The sequence below is a fragment of the Syngnathus floridae genome, chromosome 9 (genome assembly GCF_059516105.1).
Source record: "Syngnathus floridae isolate MCC-2025c chromosome 9, RoL_Sflo_1.0, whole genome shotgun sequence".
Taxonomy (NCBI): Eukaryota; Metazoa; Chordata; class Actinopteri; order Syngnathiformes; family Syngnathidae; genus Syngnathus; species Syngnathus floridae.
The window spans coordinates 8,610,955-8,634,203 of record NC_142421.1 but is presented as its reverse complement, the minus strand read 5'-3'; the positions used below and the strand labels follow the sequence as shown (position 1 = coordinate 8,634,203).

Genomic DNA, 23,249 nt, shown 5'->3' with positions numbered 1-23,249 from the left:
AAAATCTTTTCACACAGGTGTGTTTAACGAGGGTAACTTGGAAAACATATTGGAACGTGGCCCCGAGGACCAGCGCTTGACACCTGTGACCTTTGACCATGATATTTCCCTAATAAAGTGGCCTGTTATTAGGTACACATGAAAATGGCAGTGTACCTAATGGAGTGTCTGAGTGAGTCCTTCGTTAAGTGCACCTGTGTGAAAAGTTTTAGCTCCTGCAGAACGTGAAAATGACCAAAATCTTTTCACGCAGGTGTGTTTAACGAGGGTAACTTGGAAAACATATTGGAACGCGGCCCGAGGACTAGAGCTTGACACCTGTGACCTTTGACCATGATATTTCCCTAATAAAGTGGCCTGTTATTAGGTACACTTGAAAATGGCGGTGTACCTAATGGAGTGTCCGTGTGATTCCCTCGTTAAGTGCACCTGCGTGAAAAGTTTTAGCTCCTGCAGAACGTGAAAGGAGCTAAAACTTTTCACGCAGGTGCACTTAACGAGGGAATCTTGGAAAACATGTTGGAATGCGGCCCCGAGGACTAGAGCTTGACACCTGTGACCTTTGACCATGATATTTCCCTAATAAAGTGGCCTGTGATTAGGTACACCTCATGGACACTACAATAGGTACACTACACGAGGTAAAAAAAAAAAAAAGAATGAATAAATACGAAAGTGTAGTGAACGATTCGTTGAGTGATTCTTTTGAACAAACATTTTGAGCGAACTGAGTCTAAAGATTCAGTTCACTTTAACTGGAATGCACATCACTAGAACAAATCAGTGCAGACAACAATGGTAGGCCAGGTTTAAATAGCCGACTGGTTAATGGCTTGTGCTCTTGCTCTGCACGGAGTTGGTTCGATCCTAGGTCTTAAAATAAACTTAAATGAGCTTTTTTGTTGCGCAATTAACTCTTTATTTATTTGTTCTTTTTTTTTTTTTAACCTCGTGTAGTGTACCTATTGAAGTGTCCATGAGGTGTACCTACACATATTGTCATGTAAAGCAGTTAACCAAATGTCTGATTTTTATGTTTTAATTGGCGAATATAAAAACAAGGAATAAAACACCAGAGAAGTTTTAACATGAATGTTTATTAAAAATAATAATATTATTAAAAGTAAATTTCAAACCAGCAATCCAATGTGAAATTGCAGTAGATATATTGGATAATAATATTTAGGCGTATATATGCATACACGTTATTTTAAGTGTTATAAAATCAAGATTACCCAAAGAGAAGCATAATCTCCCCGTTGTTGTATAACGGCGCATCCCTTCGTGCAATAAAGTTAGCCGTTATCTTGGAGAAAACGCGCATAAAGGAAGTGCTGTTTCAGTGAGTGGTTCTTTCTTTCCAAATCGTAAATCGACATTCTGGCTTACATAGTTCACGCCAGGAGGGAGACGCAACACGTTCATTGACTGATCCGTTGATGCACGGGAAGGAAGGAAGGCTGATGACCCATTGACTCGTTCGCGAACGGGAAAGTCACGATTGGTTCCCTCACTGATCTGTTCTCGCGATGAACTGGAAATGCGAATCACTCACTCACTGATTCGTTCGTTGGTGAACGGGAAATGCAATTCACGACTCGTTCGTGAACGGGAAGTTACGTCATTTTTTTCTTCGTTTTGTTTTACGGCGAGGTGGCACCAGTTTCAATGGGCATTACTGACATCTACTGGTTGAAGTCATATGAACTGAAAAAAGAACGAATCACTTTAGGAAGTGATTCGGTCACTCCCGTTCACCAAAAAGATTCGTTCTTTTGAACGAATAGTTCACTCACGAGCCAACACTAGTGTAGGTGTTGTATTATAGAAAGAAATGTGTGAATAACCGAGCCAATTATTATTATTATTATTATATGTAAAAAAAAAAAATTGGGGGGGTGTAGTTGTATTGTTTGACGTATATGTTGTTTCCACGGGATGTTGTAAATGTGTGCGTTGCCGTTGTCGACATTACGTTGTGTTGACTTGATTGTTTTTTTTGTCTGGTGTATTGCTTAGTTGTGTGTGTTATTGAAGTTAAAAAAAAAAAGGATCAGTGTGTGTGGGGGGGTAGTGTTGGCTCGTGAGTGAACGATTTGTTGAACGATTTGTTTGAACAAATCTAAAGATTCAGTTCACTTAAACGAACTGGAATACACATCACTAGAAGATGGCCATGTTCAAAGTCAAAGTCTGCTTTATTGTCAAAGTTGTAAAATATAGTAAATAGGAGTCTAATAAATTAGTTTTGAAAGCACAGTGTTAATTTGGATCTGTGAACTATGGAGATTATTATTATTATTATTATTATTATTATTATTATTATTATTATTATTATTATTATTATTATTATTATTATTATTATTATTATATGAAAAGAAATTGAAATATCTTCAGATCGCAGGAGAATACAGTACTATATTGTACAATCCGTTAAACCTCGCCTCTTATGGCAGATTGTAATTTTCTATTTCAACAACTGAAACTGAATTGACAAACGGAAATTTCATTACCAGTTTTGATTGAGGAGGAATTTCCGACTGGCAACCGCATTCTTTGTTGGAGAAAAGGGGGGATGTACTGGTGAGCTCATTTGAATGCAGTTAATTAGGCAGGTTGATTGATTTGATGGCGGGGGTGGAGTGGGATAGCAGAGTGCACCCGTCTGTGAAGGAGTCCACACGTACGTAGGTCAATATTGTCCTCCTTCCAGGGAAGCTTTGATAACAACATGAAAGGAGGGAGCCCTTTCTCACTTTTGTGTTTGACTTCCAGGATGACACTTGTGATTGCATGAATCATACCGGTCAAAGTTTGCTCTCCCCATGACTGGAGCACACACATTAAGAAAATGCAAGTGATTGCATTGCTTGACTTGATTTAATGATAGTCAAGTGTATGAGCCTTGGAAATCAAGAGCTGCTTCAAATGTGCTATTCACAATAATGACTCAAAAATACTTGAATTTCTGCTATATTCATCATTATGTTGTGTATAACAGTATCCTGGTAAACTCTCTTGTTCCTCTGCATTCAGTACACAATAAATCATATTCTTTAAATCATGTAAAACTTTAATCTTTAAGTAAGTGATGTAAGTGGTTACTTTTTAATGTAATATAATAAATCCCTCTGTGAAGCTCTTGAATTTCCAGATTAAAAAAAGATAAGAACCGCATAATAGATATTAAAACGGGGGTATTTTCGAATGTTAATCACTGTAAATCTAGTCATAATTGTAATCTCTGATGTGCATACAGTAGGTTCTTTTATGAGCACATTTAAAAAAAATTATACTGTTTTCTACAAAACTTTCAAAGTGACCTTCCAAGGGGACAAGAAAGTTAAAAGTTTTCATAAAATTCTAATAATGTGTCTATGAAGTTATTCTTATTTATTATTGTTGAAATTCAAATCCACAATAGTGGTCATCTCCAGCCTTACTTTAAAACATACATCGCCTCCAATGTGTCCTAAACCAAAACAGTGGGGGATACATTTTTTGTCAGGTTCAAAACTGTCTTGTTATTTTCAAGTTGCTTGACATGGCCTTCTTTAGGCCACCCAACCTTCCACCCAACAGTAAAATGACAAGAAAAATGTCAGAAAAACTATGCGATTGTTGGGTATGTCTCCAACTCAAATAGTCTCCGATATTCATGATTTCTGCATGATTCTTGTCTACTTCTCCATCTTAGTGTTCAGAACAGAACTGTTCCCACAAGACACTCGGTAAGACAAGAGACAGCCTGGACAGTAGTGGTGAAACACACCATGACTGCCTGATACCTTTTGTAGATTTACCAAATCAAATGTGTGTGAGCACTGTAGCTAAGACAGTCTTTCATCTTCCGTTGTTGAGCTTTCTCTATTTCCTTCCAAGGAAACATCGACGGCTAAGATCATTTTAGAGGGAGAAGACATCAAGTCAAGTGTGTGTGAGTGTAGCCATGGTATCCACCGCCAACAGCATCTGCGGCGAGATCGCACTCCATCGGTATATAAAATATTCATCCGTTATTCTAATGTATCGAGTATGAAGACTGTTATTCCAGCAGGAGCACTGCTTCTTGTAGAATATAAATATCTTATTGTCATGTCCGCACTGCCGCATCGGCTCACAGTGGAATCTATTAAGTCGAATGCCCTAATAGTAGTACAAAGTAGAGTTTAAGCATTTTCAAGACATTAAAAAAATCTGGGGAGCCTTTTGATCACTGAGCAACTAAAGAATCAACTGATTCACTTTTTTTTTTTTTTTTTAGGTCATTCAATCCTTTAAATCGCTTTTCTATTGTATGAGTTGTCTATTTGTTTCATGAATATTTTAATGGTAGTAATCTGAGCCTGGAATTTATTAATCTATCCTTTTTTTTCTATAGCACTAGTTAGTCCTCATTTAAACCCGGGGTGAGCTGGAACCTATCCCAGCTGACTTTGGGCAAAAGGCCAAACAAGCAGCCACACACATTTACATCTGTGGACGCTTCCAAACCAAATGTGGACATTTTTTGCAATATGGAAGCAAGCCAGATTGCCTGCAGAATCCCCACACAACCACAAACTCCACATTGGAGAGCTTCTGTTGAGATTTTAACCCAGAGCTCTTGCACTCTGAGGCAGACATAACTCCTCACAAAAGAGGAGGCAACACAAGAAAAATCACTAATGTGAGGGACACATTAGAAGATCCTAATTAAATTTCATGTCCCTCTTCCGGCAATCTCATCCCCGTGACCCCAGTTCTTTCTAGACAGCTGATTGTCAGACCAGCAGCCTTGGGCTTACTTACCATTTTTTTATGTGATCATTGGAATTTGTGTTCCTCAGAATAATAGAGGACATCGACAGCCGTCCCCTTAACCCCCAGCTCCAATCATTTAGAGTCTGAGGTGGACTGCAAGTTAATGACTTGGCCTTATGTTGCACTTGACTGCATTTCCATAGCTAATTATGGTCTTATTGTCACCGAAAAGAATTCGCCCTCACCATTATAACCATGATAAACCGCCCCAGTCCGCCAGCCCTTCCCGCAGGTATGCAAAAGCCCATAATATCTTTTGTGTATTTGATCTCTCACCATGAAGGCCCAGAAAAGAGAAGGTAATTAAAATGTAGCTGCAGCATGGAAATGAATTGTCATGTAGGCAATTGCCTGTTTGTGTTCTGGATTAGGAAGACAGAGACCAAGATGGCCAGTGCGGGTACAGAGAGTTTGTGAATGTGACCAATGATCATGATCAATTAAAGTTGTTGTGTGTTTTTGCAGGACTAACAGCTGTGCCCACATTGTGCATCTGGAGTAAAAGTGTTTGGTCTGTCTGATGAGCTCATCCCGAAAAGGAAAACACCAAGCAAAGGGGGGAGCTTTATCCCTGAAGACATTACAGACAAAGTAAAATCACAGCAGTAAGTGGAAAAATATTAGACATTAGCATCTGCCGTTGGAATAAGTATACTAAAAAATAAGTCAATATTTGAATGATTCACCAAATATAATGTCCTGCATCTTCAAAGCTGCAAGCTCTCGTGGGACTTTTTGTGGTTGGTTGTCAAGGTGATAAGAGAGAGAGAGGGGCAATTTGTTTTGCTACCACTTTCATCTTTTTATCAGTATTCATACAGCACAGGTACTCTTGTTTATTTGCAAGATGGTACTTGATGGTCACTCTTATTGATCTGCCCAGCTGTTCTTCTGCTTGCTGTGAGTGTGATATGTCATCACACTCCACATGTGCTTTCTCCTATTTCCTTACAAAACCACTTTTATTTCATCATAAATTCATTAACTACATGTATGACTCAAGCTGGCTGTACTTCATCTATTCATATCACATGAAATATGTCCACAGAACTATGACAACCACTTCAGTTTATGAGAAACCCTTCTGACATCTACTGGTCGTCATGTGAACTACTGAACTGAAACATTAGCAGTCATCCAAATTATATTTATTCACTCACTCTAATGAAAAATAATCAGTAAGGGTAGCAGTATGGTGTTTATAATGTAGTATTGTTACAATTCAATTTCATGAGGGAATATTTTTGTTTGCAGTGGTTAATGTTGCAAATCAGAATGTTTTTGTTTTTGTCATTCTCCTTCAATTCACCTGTAAACAGAACATCATAGCTTATAAAATCGTATTTTTTTCTGTTTTACACAAAAAGGTTTCTTTAAGAGAGAAAACAAAAATCTGCTAATTCATTGTTTTGAGATTATCCGTGAGTCCACATTTTTCTTATATAAGAATGGAGATATTTTATGAGCAGGTGTTGACTTGATTTACATATTTGTTTCCAACAGTTTGCTGTGTTTTGTCTACAAATCTCCACGCAGATGTTGTGTTCTGGGGGAACGCAAGTGTTTAAGCAAATTTAATCAGTAAATGTTTTGTTTCCAAGTTGAGAGGTCTTTCTAAACTGCTATCATAAAACTCCAGCCTCGTAACTATGACCTGCTTGGTTTCGTTACAGACACTGACATTGAAATACATACACTCATATACATACATCATCATGATTCATTCATCTCAGCCATCTTGTTGCCAGTTTAGCGATTTACAAAAACTAAACTGGTGTTGAGGTTATTCACATAGCGGATGCTGCAGAGGGAGTGTGAGGGTATGATGGGCCCACTCTGGCAGCTTAATCTTATCGTTGACAGGGCAGTGTCTTGGAGAAAGCCTACAATCAATGCTCTTTCACCACCAGACTAGATATCATAAGCGCCAACATCACTCATCTCCACGTCTTGGCAAATCCGGATTGATTGCTGCACTTTCACACTCCTACTGCGTGGACTGAGGAGTGATGCGAGTTGCTCGCTTTGAAAACTGCTGCTATACTTTTTTTTTTTAAATATATGTCTTTGATGCTAAGGTGAATCCTGCCTCAATGTTGTAATTTTAAGTCTATAACTCATGTGAGGACAGGATGTGGAAGCATGGAATGTCCTGCTGTAAGTTCACATTCAAGCAAACCTTTGTTTGTTTTTCCTTCAAAAGTATATATTACTTTGACTGTATACTGTAAATATTAAACATGTGGCCTCACCCTTGAAAACATTATTCACCAGTTCAATAATAGATTTAAAATGCTCAAAATAGAATAAAGATTAGATTTTTGTCAATAAATCGGGATTTTTAAAGGTGTTTACAACATCTATTAGGCCAATCACTCGGGTGCCGTTACCTGCTAAAATGTATTCACACACTCAAAAAAAATCTATTCAAAAGCAATTGAACCTGTGATTAGCATTTGATTGATTGGATTATCAACCTTTTTATTGTGCGACTATTTAACCTGCGAGGCTGAATTTGTGTTCCTCCATGAGAGAATTAGACTTGAATCGATTCCTGAACAGAGTTGACAAGTGTGTTCTTCTATTCAATACAAGTGAAATGGAGAACATTTGTTCTCATTGTGGTATTGTCTTCTTTGACACTGACTGATTTTTAGAGCGCCATGATTAGCATTCTTTCTTTGCCAATTTCCAAAAGCATGTAGTTAAATCTGCCCACATGATAGACATCTCTCCAAATTGAATCCCCTCCCCTGTCCTCTCGGGAGTCTCATGGTCATCACCTCTCCCTACAATTTTTACCAACAAGGGTAATTGTGAGTTTATCCTTGCTTCTTAATAACATTCCATGACACATTGTCACTGGAAGGGGTTCAGTTCGGAGATGTTAAAAGGAGGTAAATACACTACAATTGTTGATGTGGATTTAATTTAAAGTATAAAAGGACCATCTTATAGTCAGATGGCTGCAGGTGAAGCTGAAAGGAAGAAGAGGAAAGCATGTCTCTCAGACGGTAGCTTGCTTTAATGTGTTGTGCAACTCAACCAATATCAGTGTTTGCTGACTAAAGTGGATTAGTGGTTTTAATCGGGTGAAGATCTGTGATGCTGTACAGAAAAGAGCTTTATTGCTACACTTGGCAGGAGCAGAAGTGCGGGACATCTACTTCACAAGAGATGAGGCCAGCTGGGAAGGTTTAGTAACAAAACTGAAAAAATATTTTGCATGTCAGAAATACATTCACAGATAACAATAGATTGACAATTTTCTGGCTTAAAGCAAAAAACTAAACTTTATGCCTGCTGGAGGGAGGTCGAAGTTGTGGTAAAGGTGGTTTAACACAATTTTGGTGAATTTCATCCAAGGCAAGGATGTCATCATTCATAAAAGTTGCAGCAGCATACAATTAACCCTCTGATTTATTCTAGAGATCGCTTAATTATGATCATTTTTGACTGCGGCACAGCTCTGAGGTGGTTGGTTTCACATATAGACATGTAACATCAGGTTGGATGGTGGTCTCCAAGTGCTCACTTCACAGCGATGATCTGTGATTGCCCTGGGCAACTTTACATCATCCACTCGGGGAGGTCTACCTGCAACGCTTTGATCTTCTGCATGGACTCCAGTGAGGCTATTTCTGCTTCCACAATGCCAAAGACTGTGTGCTTCTAACACACTGATTTTAAAGGGAATGAGAGGAGCCGCTTCCATCAGTTGGAAGGCAAAATGACTGTGCTCACACCCACAACGGCGCAAGTGGCTGTTTCTAACTGCATACATCTTCCAAAATAAAAAAAGAAAGAAAACTCCAACCATGTCGTATAGCCAAATGGTCAGTACAGAAAGGTAACATGTTTCCTTTGTGGTTGAGTGCAGTATGATGTACAGTTTCTGCATGGCAAATTAAGGATCTGTCTGCAGGACCTCTCACCACCTTAATGAGCTGTATCGAAACAGGTGACTGGAGTAAATGTGAGACTGCTTATCAAGCTGTAAAAGTGAACTTTCCACAGAGGGAATAATGGTGTTCAGGTGGACTGGCATTGTTATTCCCCCGGGGGAATAACAGTACGGTACAGGATGCTTATGGTAGCACATGAAGGACATCAGGGAATAGTCAAAACAAAAAAGAACCTGAGAACACAAATGTGGCAGTCTGGTGTTAATTGAGAAGCAAAATAGTTAGTAGGATCATGTCAGTTTAACAGCTCTATTTCCCAGGATGATCCTATCACGAGAAGGGAACTCCTACCTAAAACATGACAGAAACCAGCAATAGACATGAGTGGACCATTCCCCTCAGGACATCTATTAGTGCTGACTGAGTACTACTCCAGATGGGTGAGTGTTGATGTCCCACTTTTGTAAACATAATAAAATGTCTGAGACCCTCATTTTGGAATACATGGCATTCCACAGATGATATAACCCAGAACAGCTCTAGTTCTACCTTAATCAAATGGTGAAGTTAAGGCAAAAAATAATAAGCCATAATGTACGTAGCTTATATATACGCTCCATCACACCAGAAACTGCATCAAACAAGCTTCCTGAGTATTACAAATAAACTGCCGCACAAGAATAAGATGGACATTCCTGTCCACCAATATATCCCCAAGTGCTAAACGCCTACAAAACTCAGATTGTGGCTTCAGACATCCCTCACAGTTTGTCTCGGCAAATCATCACATCTTATCATCTGGACGAACACCGAAACCCCCAAAGACAAAAATGCATTTAGCCAAGACTCCCACACTTTCTCCCTCTCAATTACAATTCACACAAGCGGACATACAATGAAAAACACACATATACACACACACACAGCGGATCCCACCACTGTTGCAGTCCAACTGGCTCGGAAATGGATGTTTTGATGTTGAGGAGCAAAGAAAGTTTTCTACTTTAAGAGTTGAAACTGGCTAGCTGAGTCATGCCAGCAGTAAATATATTTGAGAGTTAAAAGACAGAGAGGAGACAACCAAAACAAAAACAAACACTTACCGAAATGCAGTGTAGAGTTAAGAGGAAGCTTCACCCTGCAGACAGCAGAGCATCCTGAACAAAATTATATTACCTGTTGAATTTAGTAAGTAGCCACTACATCAAATACGGATTTAATCTCAACTTTCTGAAATAGCTATAATGTCAACTTTCAATGTTTATTTGTCAACAGTGATTTGTGTCCGGTGGTGAACGTGTTAATGCTCCAAACAATGTCCAAGGATTTTTAGATTCCTTATTTGATAAGCTCAAATCAAGATAATGTGTATAGCACTGAATCACAAAGGTTGTGTCAAAGGTTCTGAATGTGATAAGAATTATTGCCCCTCCTAAATGCAACACGACTCCCACTACTGCATCAACTGGTGTTTTATTTTAATACACTGCCACATCTCAAGTGAGCTCTTAAGAGTTTTCAAGTCTCCTAATAGGTTCATTGTGATTGTGATTTGATGCTCAGGTCCAATTCACTGTGCAATAAAACACCAAAGTCAAACAACACGCGCGGTGGCCTTTTTGCCAGTTACTGCAAACGCCTCACTGATGTTCGTTGGCTTTCAAGCTCCCCGCTGGCTGAAAATGACCCTTTCGGTGGAAATAGTAAGAAAACAGGACATGACAGCAAATTGCTTCTTCCACCACTTTCAGTAATGGACCGCAGGGCCTCTCAATTCTAACACTTTGCGAGGAAGTTTGTTGTTCCCTTGTTTTCCGCAACGTTTTGTTATACCTCGTCTACCATTGCTCCAAAAACTGTTGCCACATCTTGTCAGATCAGCAAGTTAACACCAGGTCAATAGCTCCCACTAAGAAATATAAAAGATCAAAAAATAGAACGTCAGACAGCAACCAACAACAAAAGGGTGAAGGTGAGTGTGTACGGTGAGATGAGATCACACCTACTGCCGGCTATTATTTGAGACAAAAACAATTCACCATCATCTCTGTCAAGTGACAGGACCTCACTGGGTTTCTTGACAGGCATCGAATGGTCACAGTTATAATGGATGAAAAGTCATTGGGGCCACACTGAAAAGAGGAAGAAAAAAAAGAGAGAGAATAAAGTCACAGTATTGTAGGAAAAAAGTTGTAAATCTTTTTATAAACCATTTTGCGGTAATTTTATTACTCCAAAGAGAAGTTCGTTTCAATATTGTGCTGTGTATATTTTTGTTATTGTTGTTGCAGTCCACATACAAGCCATCATCGAAGGAGTGATGTCATAGTAATGGATGAGTACCTCAAGAGTAGTCACAATGCCCACTACAGTAGGATTGCTGGAAAAAAAATTATGCACAGAATAAACACACAACTCTCATCACTTGTATCCCTTTCATGACTTTATTTGCACAGCTTAGGTTTTTTTCCCATGTAAGTTTGGCTTACTTTTTTAAGATTACATTTTTGTCCTTGTCATGTTCCTATATTCATAATATGAATCTATCATCATAATCTAATTAGCCTTTATTCAAATTTATCTATCTATCTATCTATCTATCTATCTATCTATCTATCTATCTATCTATCTATCTATCTATCTATCTATCTATCTATCTATCATATCAATATTTAATATCTATTTAATGTTGATTTTTTTTCTCTTGATATCATAACTTTATTATTCCTACAATAATATATGTGTGTCAAGTAAATGATTGTAATTGGTCCTCAATTCTCTCCATTTTTTTTTTCAACATGTGCAATTGTCAAAGTGGTTTTACGCCACAGAGGCTTTGTTGATTTTGTGTTACGTCTCGATCAATTTTCCCCAGGTCAACTTGCCATCATCCTCTTGAGAGGTTTTCAAGTGGAAGAGACAACTAAAGCACCCTGCGTGGGTGTCATCCTTCACCCCTGTCATCTAGGTCATGCAAAAAGTCATCTTGAACTTGACCTTTTCAATGCAAATTAAAGTCCTGCTAATCCGCAATGGTAAATAATTATGTGTGTATCTCATTTTAACCTTTTTTTGAAGAAAGACTTTTCAGAAATACTTTTATAAGTCAACAATTTGATTGCTATGTGTAGCGGTAATAGTGGTAGTAATGGTGATTATATTTTTTAAAAAGGACATATTGTGTTATTTTGTGCAGACATACAGTACATAATGCAATATAACAAGCTTTTAACCATTTTCCAGAATGTTATTCTAATGTAATGAAGCAACGATAGTGAGCTATCCTGATCTCCACCCACTCAACGTCACAAGTACTCCACTTTTCGGGCAACTCCTCCAGGCAAGCAGGCAAGTCACATACACGTGAGTACATCAAGGCAACACCACTGCTGATACTTAAAAGAAGGAAAGATATTCACCTTTTTTTTATTGCAGTTTAGGATTGGAATATTACATTTATTTTAATTAGTAGTTGGGATTTTTGTAAGAAAGTTTTTTTCATTTTTCATTTCACAAATGACCTCCCAGGTGCTCTGGGTTGTGGTTGCATTTTCCAGCATCCTCAGTGTGACCTCCTATGAGATGTTCAAGTGTCCAAAAATTTGCCACTGCACAGCCTCCAGCTTCCAATGCAGCAATGACACTCAAGTGGCTTCTGAAAGTGACACCACATCCATGTAAGTATTTAAGTATATAAGTTCTCCTTCTTTGTGGTTATTCTCAAGCTTTTATGTTGTCACTTTTGGGACATTCTGCTGTAACATTTCTGCTGGACAAAGCAGAGGGAAAACTGTAAATTAAACCATTTCCATTCTCACATATTTAACAGAGTTCTCAAACACCTGGATCTCAAAGAACTTCCAACTCATGCCTTCAAAGAACTGATCAACATAAAACTGATGTAAGTTATTGCATATAATATACCGTATATTAAAGAATATCTTCTTAGGTTGAGTTCAGCAGAGTAGCATGAATATTGATGTTTGTATCAAGTTCTAGCAGGAACAACAGCTGAATTAGAGATCAAGTTAGAATTGTTATTGTCGTCCTAATAAATACAACATAATTTGATTGTTTTTTTGTTTTTGTTTAGTAGTAATCCATTTGCACTATTTGGCTTCTTGTACACATTAAATGTTTGGGTTTTGTTCTGGTCAAAAATAAATAACGCTGGCTGTGTGTATTGATTACAGAACTCAGGTTGTAATAATCTTCCTTGACACCGTTAATAATATTGTTTAAAATGTATTAAATTATTTCAAATCACTATCATACCCACAACAACAAGCATGTTCCATGCACAGCTCTCAACAGTGTTGATAAAACATTTTTGCTTTGACTGTTATATTTGGTGCCAGTAACTGTTTACGTGTATGAACATAATAGTGGTAACAAAAGGAAAGAGGTCAGGTATGCGTCTATCAATAAACAAAACATTCAGGGACAAATCTAGAAGTGTGTTTACCATTCAGTGTCTTTGTTTAGACGTCATACTTTTTCAAGATTTTCATTTGGCCGAGATCAGGTGTTACAAATCTTCTTGAAAACTACTGCTTGCATACCAATTAATGGAAGTTTGTAACCCTAACCATTTCAAATTAATATAATTTATCAACTCATCCATCTATTTACATGGTAGTTGCTGTCCTTCTTCCTATGATGATGAGTTCTGGCCTAGATTTCAAGACACAAAAAGTGAAATGTGTTTGTGTCGCAGATGATTACAATGTCATATGAAATGTATTAATCCAAGAATTTGTTTGTGGCACGAGGTTCTGTCACAGCACACCAGTAGAGTACTAATTTGTTTACTATTTTATTATTTTCCGTATACATGTTGTTTTTTGCTTTGTTGACCTCTTAAATACCATTGAAATTTTTATACTTAGACGTAAGATCCTTCAGTTATTATTTATTTAGTCCCTCAGCATATGTCTAAACCTAATGTACAATGTGTGTGTGTGTGCCACAGTATGATTTACTACAGCACCGCAACCCGGATACAGAAGCACGCCTTTCTCTCCATCCCCGGCTTAAGAGAAATGTATGTATATAGCGTTCATGTCAAAACAAGACTCCTGCATTTTCCACTTTAATTTTCACCGAATCAAACAATCACACTTGCCCTCAAAAGTACTGGAACAGTGAGGACAATTGTTATAAATTTCCTTTTGACAGAAACATTTGGGTTTATATGAAAATATTAATGTAAGTCAAGTTTTGAGTTGAAGTTGTTGTTCAACTTAACATTTTTATATGGATAAAGAACAATCTATTTTTATTTATCACAAATAACAAATACTGTATATTCTAAGTTATGTATCCAATTTTGATGTAATTTATTTTCAAATAAAAGCTGAATTGCTAAACGTTTGTCTCATTTAAGATAAACTTCCTTAAAAAAAGGGGGTATTGGTCTCACTGTTCCAATTGTTTTGGAGGGGAGTGTACATGACTGATTACGCTTCAGCTGTACTATTATGCAAAAGTCCTCCACAAAGAATGTTTGGGGTTTCTTTGTTATATAACCTTCTTCAAAGCAATCGTTTGACATAGAACATCAGTCAAATACTTGGACACACATATGTACTAGTGATGTTGAGCAAGAAACTGTCCAAACTTTTAATTGTTGCTGTAGTAAAACTGAAAAATAAAAAATAAAAATTCCATTTCTTTCTGTATTCGTATGCCCGCAGCACTCTTAAAAACATGAAACATTTAAGGACAATTGAAAACGGTGCCTTCACTGATCTGCCTGATTTGAATTATTTGTAAGTATTTCTTCTTTTGGATAATTATATCATTATTTCAGATTGTCTTTGTCAGTATGTAAACAGCTGCCATATTTAGTTATAGCATCTAGTTGATGAAGCTTATATTCAGGCTGACAACCTTTGGGATGACAACAACAAAACATTAAGTCAAGAGTACTAATGCAAAAAATATTTTGTTCATGTTGCAACATGGAGATTAAAGAGTACCTTCAAAGTAGGCCCTCATCATGTAAATAATATTTTTTACAGATGCATCTTTGGCACTGGGGTGATTCACTTCCCCGACTTATCCACTATATCTTCCTTGGCCTTCCCCTTCAGCCTGTAAGTAATCCCATTCAAACTTAATAAAGTGGCTGTCAACATCTTATTTGTGTGGTGCGCTTACATTTTTGCCTTTTTTGTATAGCAATGAATGCCCACCAACATCAGCATACATACATCAAGCTGTATTCACATTATTTTGTCCGAATAGTTAGCAAAACCTTTTCTATCAAATTTTGCAGAAAAATGCAAGAAAACATGGCCATAGAAAATATCCCTGCCAATTCTTTCAATGGTATGACAAAGATGCCCAGTGACATGTGAGTAGATCATATTACCCAAATATGGTTCAGCAGTAGTTTAAGAATGCTTTTTTTTTTTGTCATTTATTTTGCTTCTCAAATGTGCTTAAGTAACTGAATGTTCACTGTGACCTGGACCACTGGATTTGTTGACAGTAAATTTTGACCTTGACAGAAGCCTGATTGGAAGCGGTTTTAAGGAAATCAACCCACATGCATTTAATGGAACCTTCATCAGAACGCTGTAAGTCTTCCATTGGTGATTTTTGAAGGTTGATGTATTTTCCTTGTCATTTTCCAGAACGGTGGATAATTTTAATAGCTTTCTCTTTCTAATCATCAAATAGAGCAAACAAATGGTATTCAAGACGAAACAAAGACTGGTTGTCCCTTTGTTTTCTTGCCCTTCCACACACTGCTAGATGTTGATGGGTAGAAATGCCCACTCTACACACAAATAGATAAAATGAGCCTCAAAAGTTGAACAGCCAAAATCTTGTACAATTTGGAGTTCAATCTAAATGATAGCATATTTTGGCCTCAAAAGTATTTAAAAAAAACAACACATATGTGATGTCAGCTCAATGGGCGGATATTGGTCACTCAAGATATCTTTGTTCAGTACAATTTTTTGCATCAACTTATTCCTCGGTTACATACAAAAATTTGTTTTGGCAAGCAATTGGTGTGCTAAGCATTTCCTTACTGATGGAAAAAAAAAAACAGCTGAGCTCACTGCCAAATTCTGCCAGAATAGATTTGTGTCGAAAATAAAACAATGGATTGTAAAATTGCATTTAAACTTCAAACTGCTCACTTTAAATGTAGCTAATTTTCTTCCTTTGTAGGGATTTAAGGCACAACAGACATCTGTGCAACATTCCAGAAGATGCTTTCGAAGGAGCCTTGGGCCCGCTTTATCTGTGAGTTTTAAAAATACACTCACCCAATAAAATAGGTCAAAATTCTGCCAGTCAGTTTTTAGGGGGTTACAAATCAATTTTGAAAGGCATAGTAGACTAATAATTGTTTTAATTTAGCAGTAAACGCACAACTGATGAAAAAAGACGACTATCATTAACCCCCCACAGACCATATTAGACCATTGTTTGTTTGTTTGATTTTGTTATAGCTGTCATATTTCCTCTATTAGTGACCAGCATTGTTTTTACTCAAGGGCAGACATCCTCCAATGCCTATCCGAAAGGAATTTCTTTCTTCCGTGGGTAATCAGGGTGATAGTTAGGAGTAACCTGTTCTATATGTGTGATTCAGGGATGTGTCCTCCACAGCATTGAGCTCCCTCCCTCGGAAAGGGTTGGAGCAGGTAAAGCGCCTGAAAGCCAAATCTGCTTATGCACTGAAGCGCCTTCCTCCATTAGACAGCCTGGCCGAGCTGGGGGTGGCCGAACTGACTTATGCAAGCCAGTGCTGTGCTTTCCACTTGTGGTACAGCAAGCATAGGTAAACAATACTCTCTTATTGGTGTAATGTGAAATAATATGACAAATATGAATGCAAACTATCAAAAGTTTGATGTTGACCACACTTAACACCTGATTTTATATTTACAGACAAGAAGCCCTCGAGAATCCATCGCCGTTTTGTGAATCGATTCACACGTAAGTTGTTAAAATACAACACAGCCTACTTGTCAACACATAGACGCTAGAATCTGATTGGACAATAAAAAAAAATATCCACGAGAAGCTGCAAAATCACACAACACACGCGATGAAATGAAGAGAAAAAAATAGGCACAATTTCATATAGTTTGTGAATGTAGGTCAATGCTTTTGACTGCATGCAACTGTTGCAAAAACATATCTACTACTACTTGTAGACTTGTTTTCATGGTTGGAAAAAATAACCTCCATGTATACAGTGTAAAAAAGACAAAAGGGAGGAACTAAATTGTTTGAAATCTTGGGGTCAAGGCAGAAAAAAGAAGAATAGCAGCTAACACGGAAAACCTTCGACCAGGGAGCATTACACAATGGTTTTGAAAAAAAAAAAAAATTCAGTTGGTACTTTCTTATTAAGTCCTTGAGCTGAATCAGTATTACTTTTACCGACTTTTCAGGAGTAAGTCAACAACAATTGTATAATTTTATATTTTACCAAACAGTCGGTTCCTTCACCTATTGTGTTGGAAAACATCCATCTCTGTTGGCACCTCCTCTTCACGCTGGTGTTCTCCTCCTCAGTAGGAGTTTTCAGCCAATCTGACTGTGATGGTTACTCTAGCGCAAACAAAAGCACACCCAAGCAGACCCCAATGGTGCTCAATTTTGTCAAGGTCAAGACTGTTGGCAGGTCACTCTATTCTTTCCAAAAACAAATTCCAGTGGTAATATTTAATAAATTCTGATATGTGTGGGTAGCAATAATGCCTCACAGTTCTGAGGATGAGTTTGAACCTGGATACTATGAGGAGTGAATTTTCTCAGACTCCCTTTCACGTTCCAAAATCATTTCTCTTGGAATATTTGACCATGTACTACATTTCTTGATAAGGAGGGAAATGCAGCACTACAGATGTATCATATAATGGACATCATTCATCAGAGAAGTCATTTTTTTAAAATAACTCAAATTTCTTTGGTCCTCCAGAAATTTAGGTCGAGGCACTGACCTCTACAACGACCATCCACATTTGGAACATATTTGTCCCAGCAACCCCGGCATCCAGTGCACGCCGGAACCAGATCCTTTTAACCCTTGTGAGGACCTCCTGGGTCCCATCCTGGGCAACGTCACCTGGATAATCGCTTTTTTAACCATTGTTGCTAACCTCACTGTGCTGGCCATCTTGCTTTTTACCAGTCGCAAGTTAACCATCTCCCGGTTTCTCATATGTAACCTAGCCCTGGCAGACCTGTGCATGGGGTTTTACCTGATGCTCATTGCCCGCATGGACTGCCACTCTCGCCACGAGTACTATAACCACGCCACGGAATGGCAGACGGGCCCAGGATGCGACATGTCAGGCTTCCTGACGATGTTTTCAAGCGAGCTATCAGTTTATACGCTCACTGTGATCAGTTTTGAACGCTGGTACACTATCATCAATGCCATTGATCTGAACAAAAGGCTTAGCATGCACCATGTGGTGGCCATCATGGTCGCAGGTTGGGCCTTCTCCCTGCTAGTTGCTCTGCTGCCCCTAGTGGGAGTCAGCAGCTATGGCAAGGTGAGCGTCTGTCTCCCAATGGATATCGATACACGGGCTGCTCAGGCATACGTGATGATTGTGCTCTCGCTTAATGTTGTCGCATTTCTGGGGGTGTGTTTCTGCTACGTGTGCATCTACCAGAGTGTCCGCAAGCCGGCGCCCGCCAATCGCTACAATGACGCAAAGCTCGCCAAGCGCATGGCAGTGCTCATTTTCACCGACTTCCTTTGCATGGCACCAATCTCCTTCTTTGCAATCTCTGCAACCCTGCACATGCCCCTTATCACCATGTCTGACTCCAAGATTCTTCTTATCATTTTTTATCCTATCAATTCTCTCTGCAACCCTTTTTTGTACACCATCTTCACTCGGGGCTTTAGGAAAGAGGTGCGGCTTCTGTTCCAACGTTGGGGGGGTACTCTTATAGCGTTCAAAGGTAAAGGCCCACAGTTCCCAATTTACCTGCCTCCAAATAATGTCCAGCAGGAAACCACGCTTTAGCTTCTCACGTGAATGAGAGGTCGAAGGAAGAATTCATCATCTGCCTAACCTATACATTTCTTCAAAAACTTGGTCCACGATGGAGAGAGCTTAGCGTGTACCCTGCCTTTCACTCCAAGTAAGCGCAGATAGACTCCAGATCACCCATGACTCTCAAGAGGACAAACTGAAAAGTAAATGGATGGTTGGATGGACAGATGTTCCAGCATGTACACAACAAAAACAATAAGGTATCATCCTGTGAGAACATTCAGACATTTTAGATGTTGTAGCGCTCTCAATGGCATTGAACCACAAATTACTCTTCATGAGATTGTTTTTGTTGTTTTAGAAATTTATTTGAGGTTTGCACCTTTACCTTTGCACTTTTATGTCCAAAACTAAACCTTTTCTGGTTCTTTGGGCAAATAAGTTAAGAAATGATACATTCACTAAAAAAAAAGTTAAAGCAAATATAATTTTAGTTTTGGACATTGAATACATTTGTATATGCTTCATTTCCAACCTTAGCCTGGTACTGACAGCAGATTGTGTTTGCACAGTCTGAACCACAGTCATGTTTTTGTTTCAACTCATTAAAGAAAAAGACAATTCAAGCAATTTTCTCTCGCATTTAAGATTGTAAGGTGATAAGCAGCACCTGGATACTAGTGTGAATGGAATGGGTGAAACTAATGAGAATGTCAAAATGCCACAGGGTAACACCTCGAAGCAGGTGTTAAAATCCAGTCCCAGATCATTTATAATAGCTATTATGACATAAAACTAAAAGTCACTTTCTCAAGATTTATTCATTGACACAGCATGGTAAATGCATTGGGAAAAAAAACATTACATGTTTTGTTTGAATACAACTCTTTAAACAAAATACAGAACATAAACTCATACATTGTGAAATCAAATTTCATATACAATAAATTAAAGTCATTGTGTCAATTTTTCTTTTATCACACTGATGACTATAAATTTTATCTATATTCGCATCATGTCCTATGTAGTAATGTTTTTTCCCTGCGTCATCAGTACCAGTCCCAGTGATTGACTGGAGACTAGTTCAGCGCCATATCTTGTCAGCTGGGATGAGTTGCCCTGACTTGCCCTAACCCTAATGATGAAAAGCAATTTGAAAAAAAAAATGGATGGGCAAGTAGCAGCACATTACCATTCTGCTTCCCCAACAGCTTTAGAGAACACATAATCCCTCCCACCATAACACATGACCCCATCTTTCAAATGAAACTTCCAGCGGTTCTTACTGCGGTGAATCTGCAAAGCAGAAAGAACACAAAGACGTTGCGGCATAAAGAATGAAAGCTCAGAATTTTCATTTGCTGAGAGGCCACGTACTAACTTTGTCATATTGGCAAACAATAACGTTCTCCGAGTCAAAGAGATCTGGGATGTCTTGTTCAAACACATCGTCACCTGAATTCAATGGATCCTGTTGAACAGAAGAGTGAGGCTTCGAATTCAATCATTTCAACTACTCAAATTTTTTTCATCATTTGGAATAAAGGAGAAAATAATTTTATTTGTTTCATTACCTACATTAGTTAAGAGGCTGCTTTTCAAGCTACAGTGCATCTCTTGCATGCTACAGCGGGCAGTGGGACAATGCCTATAAAATGGAACCCATACCTCATCTTCTATTTGTTCCTCAACTGCTTCACTGTCACTACTGGAGGAGGTGCTGTTGCCATCACTGCTCACGCCTGCTTGCAGAGCCTTGAGGGCCTCTGCATTGATCATACCTAGGAATTCATTCTCCTCCAGCGGCACGTCTTCCTCGTCTGGATCCGAATTGTCTGCCGCACCGTCCAGTTGGACGATGTCTGACAGTTCATTGTAGTTGTACTCCAGGTCCAGCTTGTGGATGACGGTGATGATGAACAGAAAGGAAAGAAAATTTTGATGGAATAGAGATGGAAGTTTTACAACAAAAAAGTTTCCAATGTCAGTGCTGAGGATAAAAATGATTGCCAAGTGAAAAAAATCTTACAATTACTTTTGATTTTTCATCTGTAGGTTGTAATTAGAATTAGTTGCAAAGCCTACCAACATAAATTACAATTGTGATATAGGCCTACCATGGATTCGTACCCACTTTAACAAGAGATAAATTATCCAATTTCACTTAATTGGCCCAAAAATTCTCTAACACAGAACACATCAAATTGCAAACATTGTGTTGGCAAAAATTGCGCCATTTTCATGATGAATAAAGTGTATTAAAGATTTAAAATTGTGAATCGTATCGTAGACCCTGATCTGTTAGATTGAAATTACCCCCAGAATGGATTCAGGCTGGTCATAAGAGTTGGTGTGAGCCAAGTTTCTCGCTCTTGCCGCTTTTTCTCGCTCCTCTTCAATGACCACTTTGAGGATGTCGTCAATGTCGCTGCTCTTAAACCGAGTTGTGTCTGTGAAAACCTCCTCGCTGCCGATCTGGAACTCAAACAAATGGATGACTTGAGTTTTCGTTCCCAGGCTCGGGAAGCAAATGGCTCTCTGGACCAATCGGGGTGGAGACATGATGGCGATGATGATTTGATACCTCAATTTGTGGGTACTCTGGCATAGCGTCTTGCTGGAGGACACTGCTCTCTTGACTGGGCGGTAAAAGAGAATCTCGCGGTGGTGGTGGCGGGATGCCCGAGGTTGGTACAGGCAGTGGCATCGGTCCATGTGGAAGTGTTTTGCCGGGTTGTAATGAAGTCTGTGGCGCATCAGGAGCCTCTTTTTGCTCAGTGACATTCTGCGGCTGTTGCGATGTTTGCTGACCTGCTGGGGCCTGAGTGACTACAACAGGAACATTGACCTTGTAAAGTTGACCTTTGAGTAATAAAGGGAGAGAGTGATTCAAACCAATCAGTTTAGCAGAACTTATAACAATTAACAAAATAAAAGTAAAAATAAATTGACAGCTGATATGATAACTCATCTCATACCAGAAGCTGTTTGTAGAGTGACTCCAGCAGGTATCTGCACTGGGTAAGATAGACCAGTAGGAAGTGAGAAGGTGGTAAGAGCCTCACAGTTGTTCTGCAATTAAATATTTGCTACAGGTTATTGTAACTATACACACAAGGAGCTCATTATACTGAAATACATCCATTGGCAGGTAGCCCAGAATCTTTTGTGGTCAATAGATACACAAGTTTGATGAGTTTGGTAAATAACGCTCTCCAAAATTATTGACAATATTTAAATGAATCGCAAAACATACTTGCCTGGACATGGAAATTGTGAATATTCTGACTTGGGGGGATCATTACCGAAGCTGTCATAAGAGAATAGCAAAATAGAACTCAATTCACATCACATAGTAAATATGACAGGTACAGCCGATGTGAATGATAACCGATAAGCAAAGTCTTCATGCCTTGGTGCTACCTGGGGGTTCTGCATCATTACGGCTGTAGTTGGGTGGAAGCTGCAGCACAAAGTTTGGAGAGTTTATGTTGTTCTTCCTGAAGTCCTCCATGGCCTTTGACTCCATCATCTTTGTCTCCCAAAGCTGCACGGCAGAAGAGGCTGATATTTTTTCTCTCATTCGTTTGCCAAAGCCGGCTGGAATAAAACAGTACACTGAAGACTTACATGTCGTAAATCATCCAGGATGCAGTCTTCAAGGCCCTCATCCGAGAACAGCTCCCTCATGCTCTCGATCACATCATCAATTATTGACAGATAGAGCTTTACCTGCAATCATTTCCCAGAAAAGTCTAATAAATCAATACAGGCCTTGTCACTAGTGAGAATCATGGGAAAGTGCAATAAATCGTTCTAAAACTAATTAATACGTCTGAGTATCAAAGTTAGCAGACTCATGATTATAGAAGGCTGCTTATATGAACTACAGTACACTATATAGGCTGATATGAGGAGTCCACATTAGCTATGTTATATTATGCTACAAATGAACTCTTTCAGCCTACAAAGTTCATTTGGGCTCAGCACAGGACTTGAAACAAAGTCCTCCATTGCAATTTGGATGAAATATGTCCTTAGATGTCATACATTACACACTATAATACTCTGTGTCACATTTTCACTAGAGGCCAAATAAGACGAACTGCACACCCAAAAACAAACCACACCAATTAATGGCTAGAAAGCTCCACTGAGATAGCCTACAATATATATATATATATTTTTTTTACAAATGATCCTGTCCATACTCCAAACTTTGCTGGCAAAAGCAGCTCTTACCACCGCTGGGCCTGAGTTGGTCAGCATGATTGAAGGGAAATAAAAATGGAGCCACAGGACACTTTCATCAGAATTAATGTTCTCCACAGTCACTCTCAGGTGATTGTAATGAGCCTCAAAATAGGGGGTGTGATTTGAACTGAGCTGGCATGAAGAGCCTTTCTTCTTGTATTTCCTTGTTTACTTTTACTCAATGAATACTCCCTTAGAAATGGACTGTAGAAATTTCACCTTTTATTTTGTGTCAACTGGAACTTTGTGAGTGCACCACAGAGGGATTATCTTATCTCTGGGGAGCCATTCAAGGCTTCGC

At 38.7% G+C, this 23,249-nt stretch overlaps 2 protein-coding genes across 8 annotated transcripts; one reads left to right on the top strand and one right to left on the bottom strand.

The window, feature by feature from the left end:
• The first annotated feature begins 12,084 nt into the window (after window positions 1-12,084).
• lhcgr (luteinizing hormone/choriogonadotropin receptor) lies at window positions 12,085-19,573 on the top strand. The gene is made up of 11 exons (XM_088384260.1): window positions 12,085-12,385; window positions 12,538-12,609; window positions 13,681-13,752; window positions 14,405-14,479; window positions 14,732-14,806; window positions 14,989-15,066; window positions 15,224-15,292; window positions 15,897-15,971; window positions 16,324-16,512; window positions 16,623-16,670; window positions 17,662-19,573. Exons 1-11 carry the CDS (start codon window positions 12,225-12,227, stop codon window positions 18,722-18,724), a joined length of 1,977 nt encoding a protein of 658 aa, XP_088240386.1. The 5' UTR covers window positions 12,085-12,224; the 3' UTR covers window positions 18,725-19,573.
• Window positions 19,497-23,063, bottom strand: gtf2a1l (general transcription factor IIA, 1-like). Of its 7 annotated transcripts, none has more exons than XM_088384262.1 (10): window positions 22,937-23,063; window positions 22,325-22,426; window positions 22,118-22,241; window positions 21,955-22,004; window positions 21,673-21,766; window positions 21,279-21,556; window positions 21,011-21,175; window positions 20,363-20,590; window positions 20,076-20,165; window positions 19,497-19,990 (listed from the first exon to the last, which is right to left on the bottom strand). In XM_088384262.1, exons 1-10 carry the CDS (start codon window positions 22,961-22,963, stop codon window positions 19,883-19,885), a joined length of 1,266 nt encoding a protein of 421 aa, XP_088240388.1. In that variant the 5' UTR covers window positions 22,964-23,063; the 3' UTR covers window positions 19,497-19,882. The 7 variants fall into 7 exon arrangements, with proteins under 7 accessions (XP_088240388.1, XP_088240389.1, XP_088240390.1 ...); XM_088384263.1 differs by having other exon boundaries at window positions 21,011-21,169; XM_088384264.1 differs by having other exon boundaries at window positions 21,279-21,523.
• Between the last annotated feature and the right edge of the window lie 186 nt (window positions 23,064-23,249).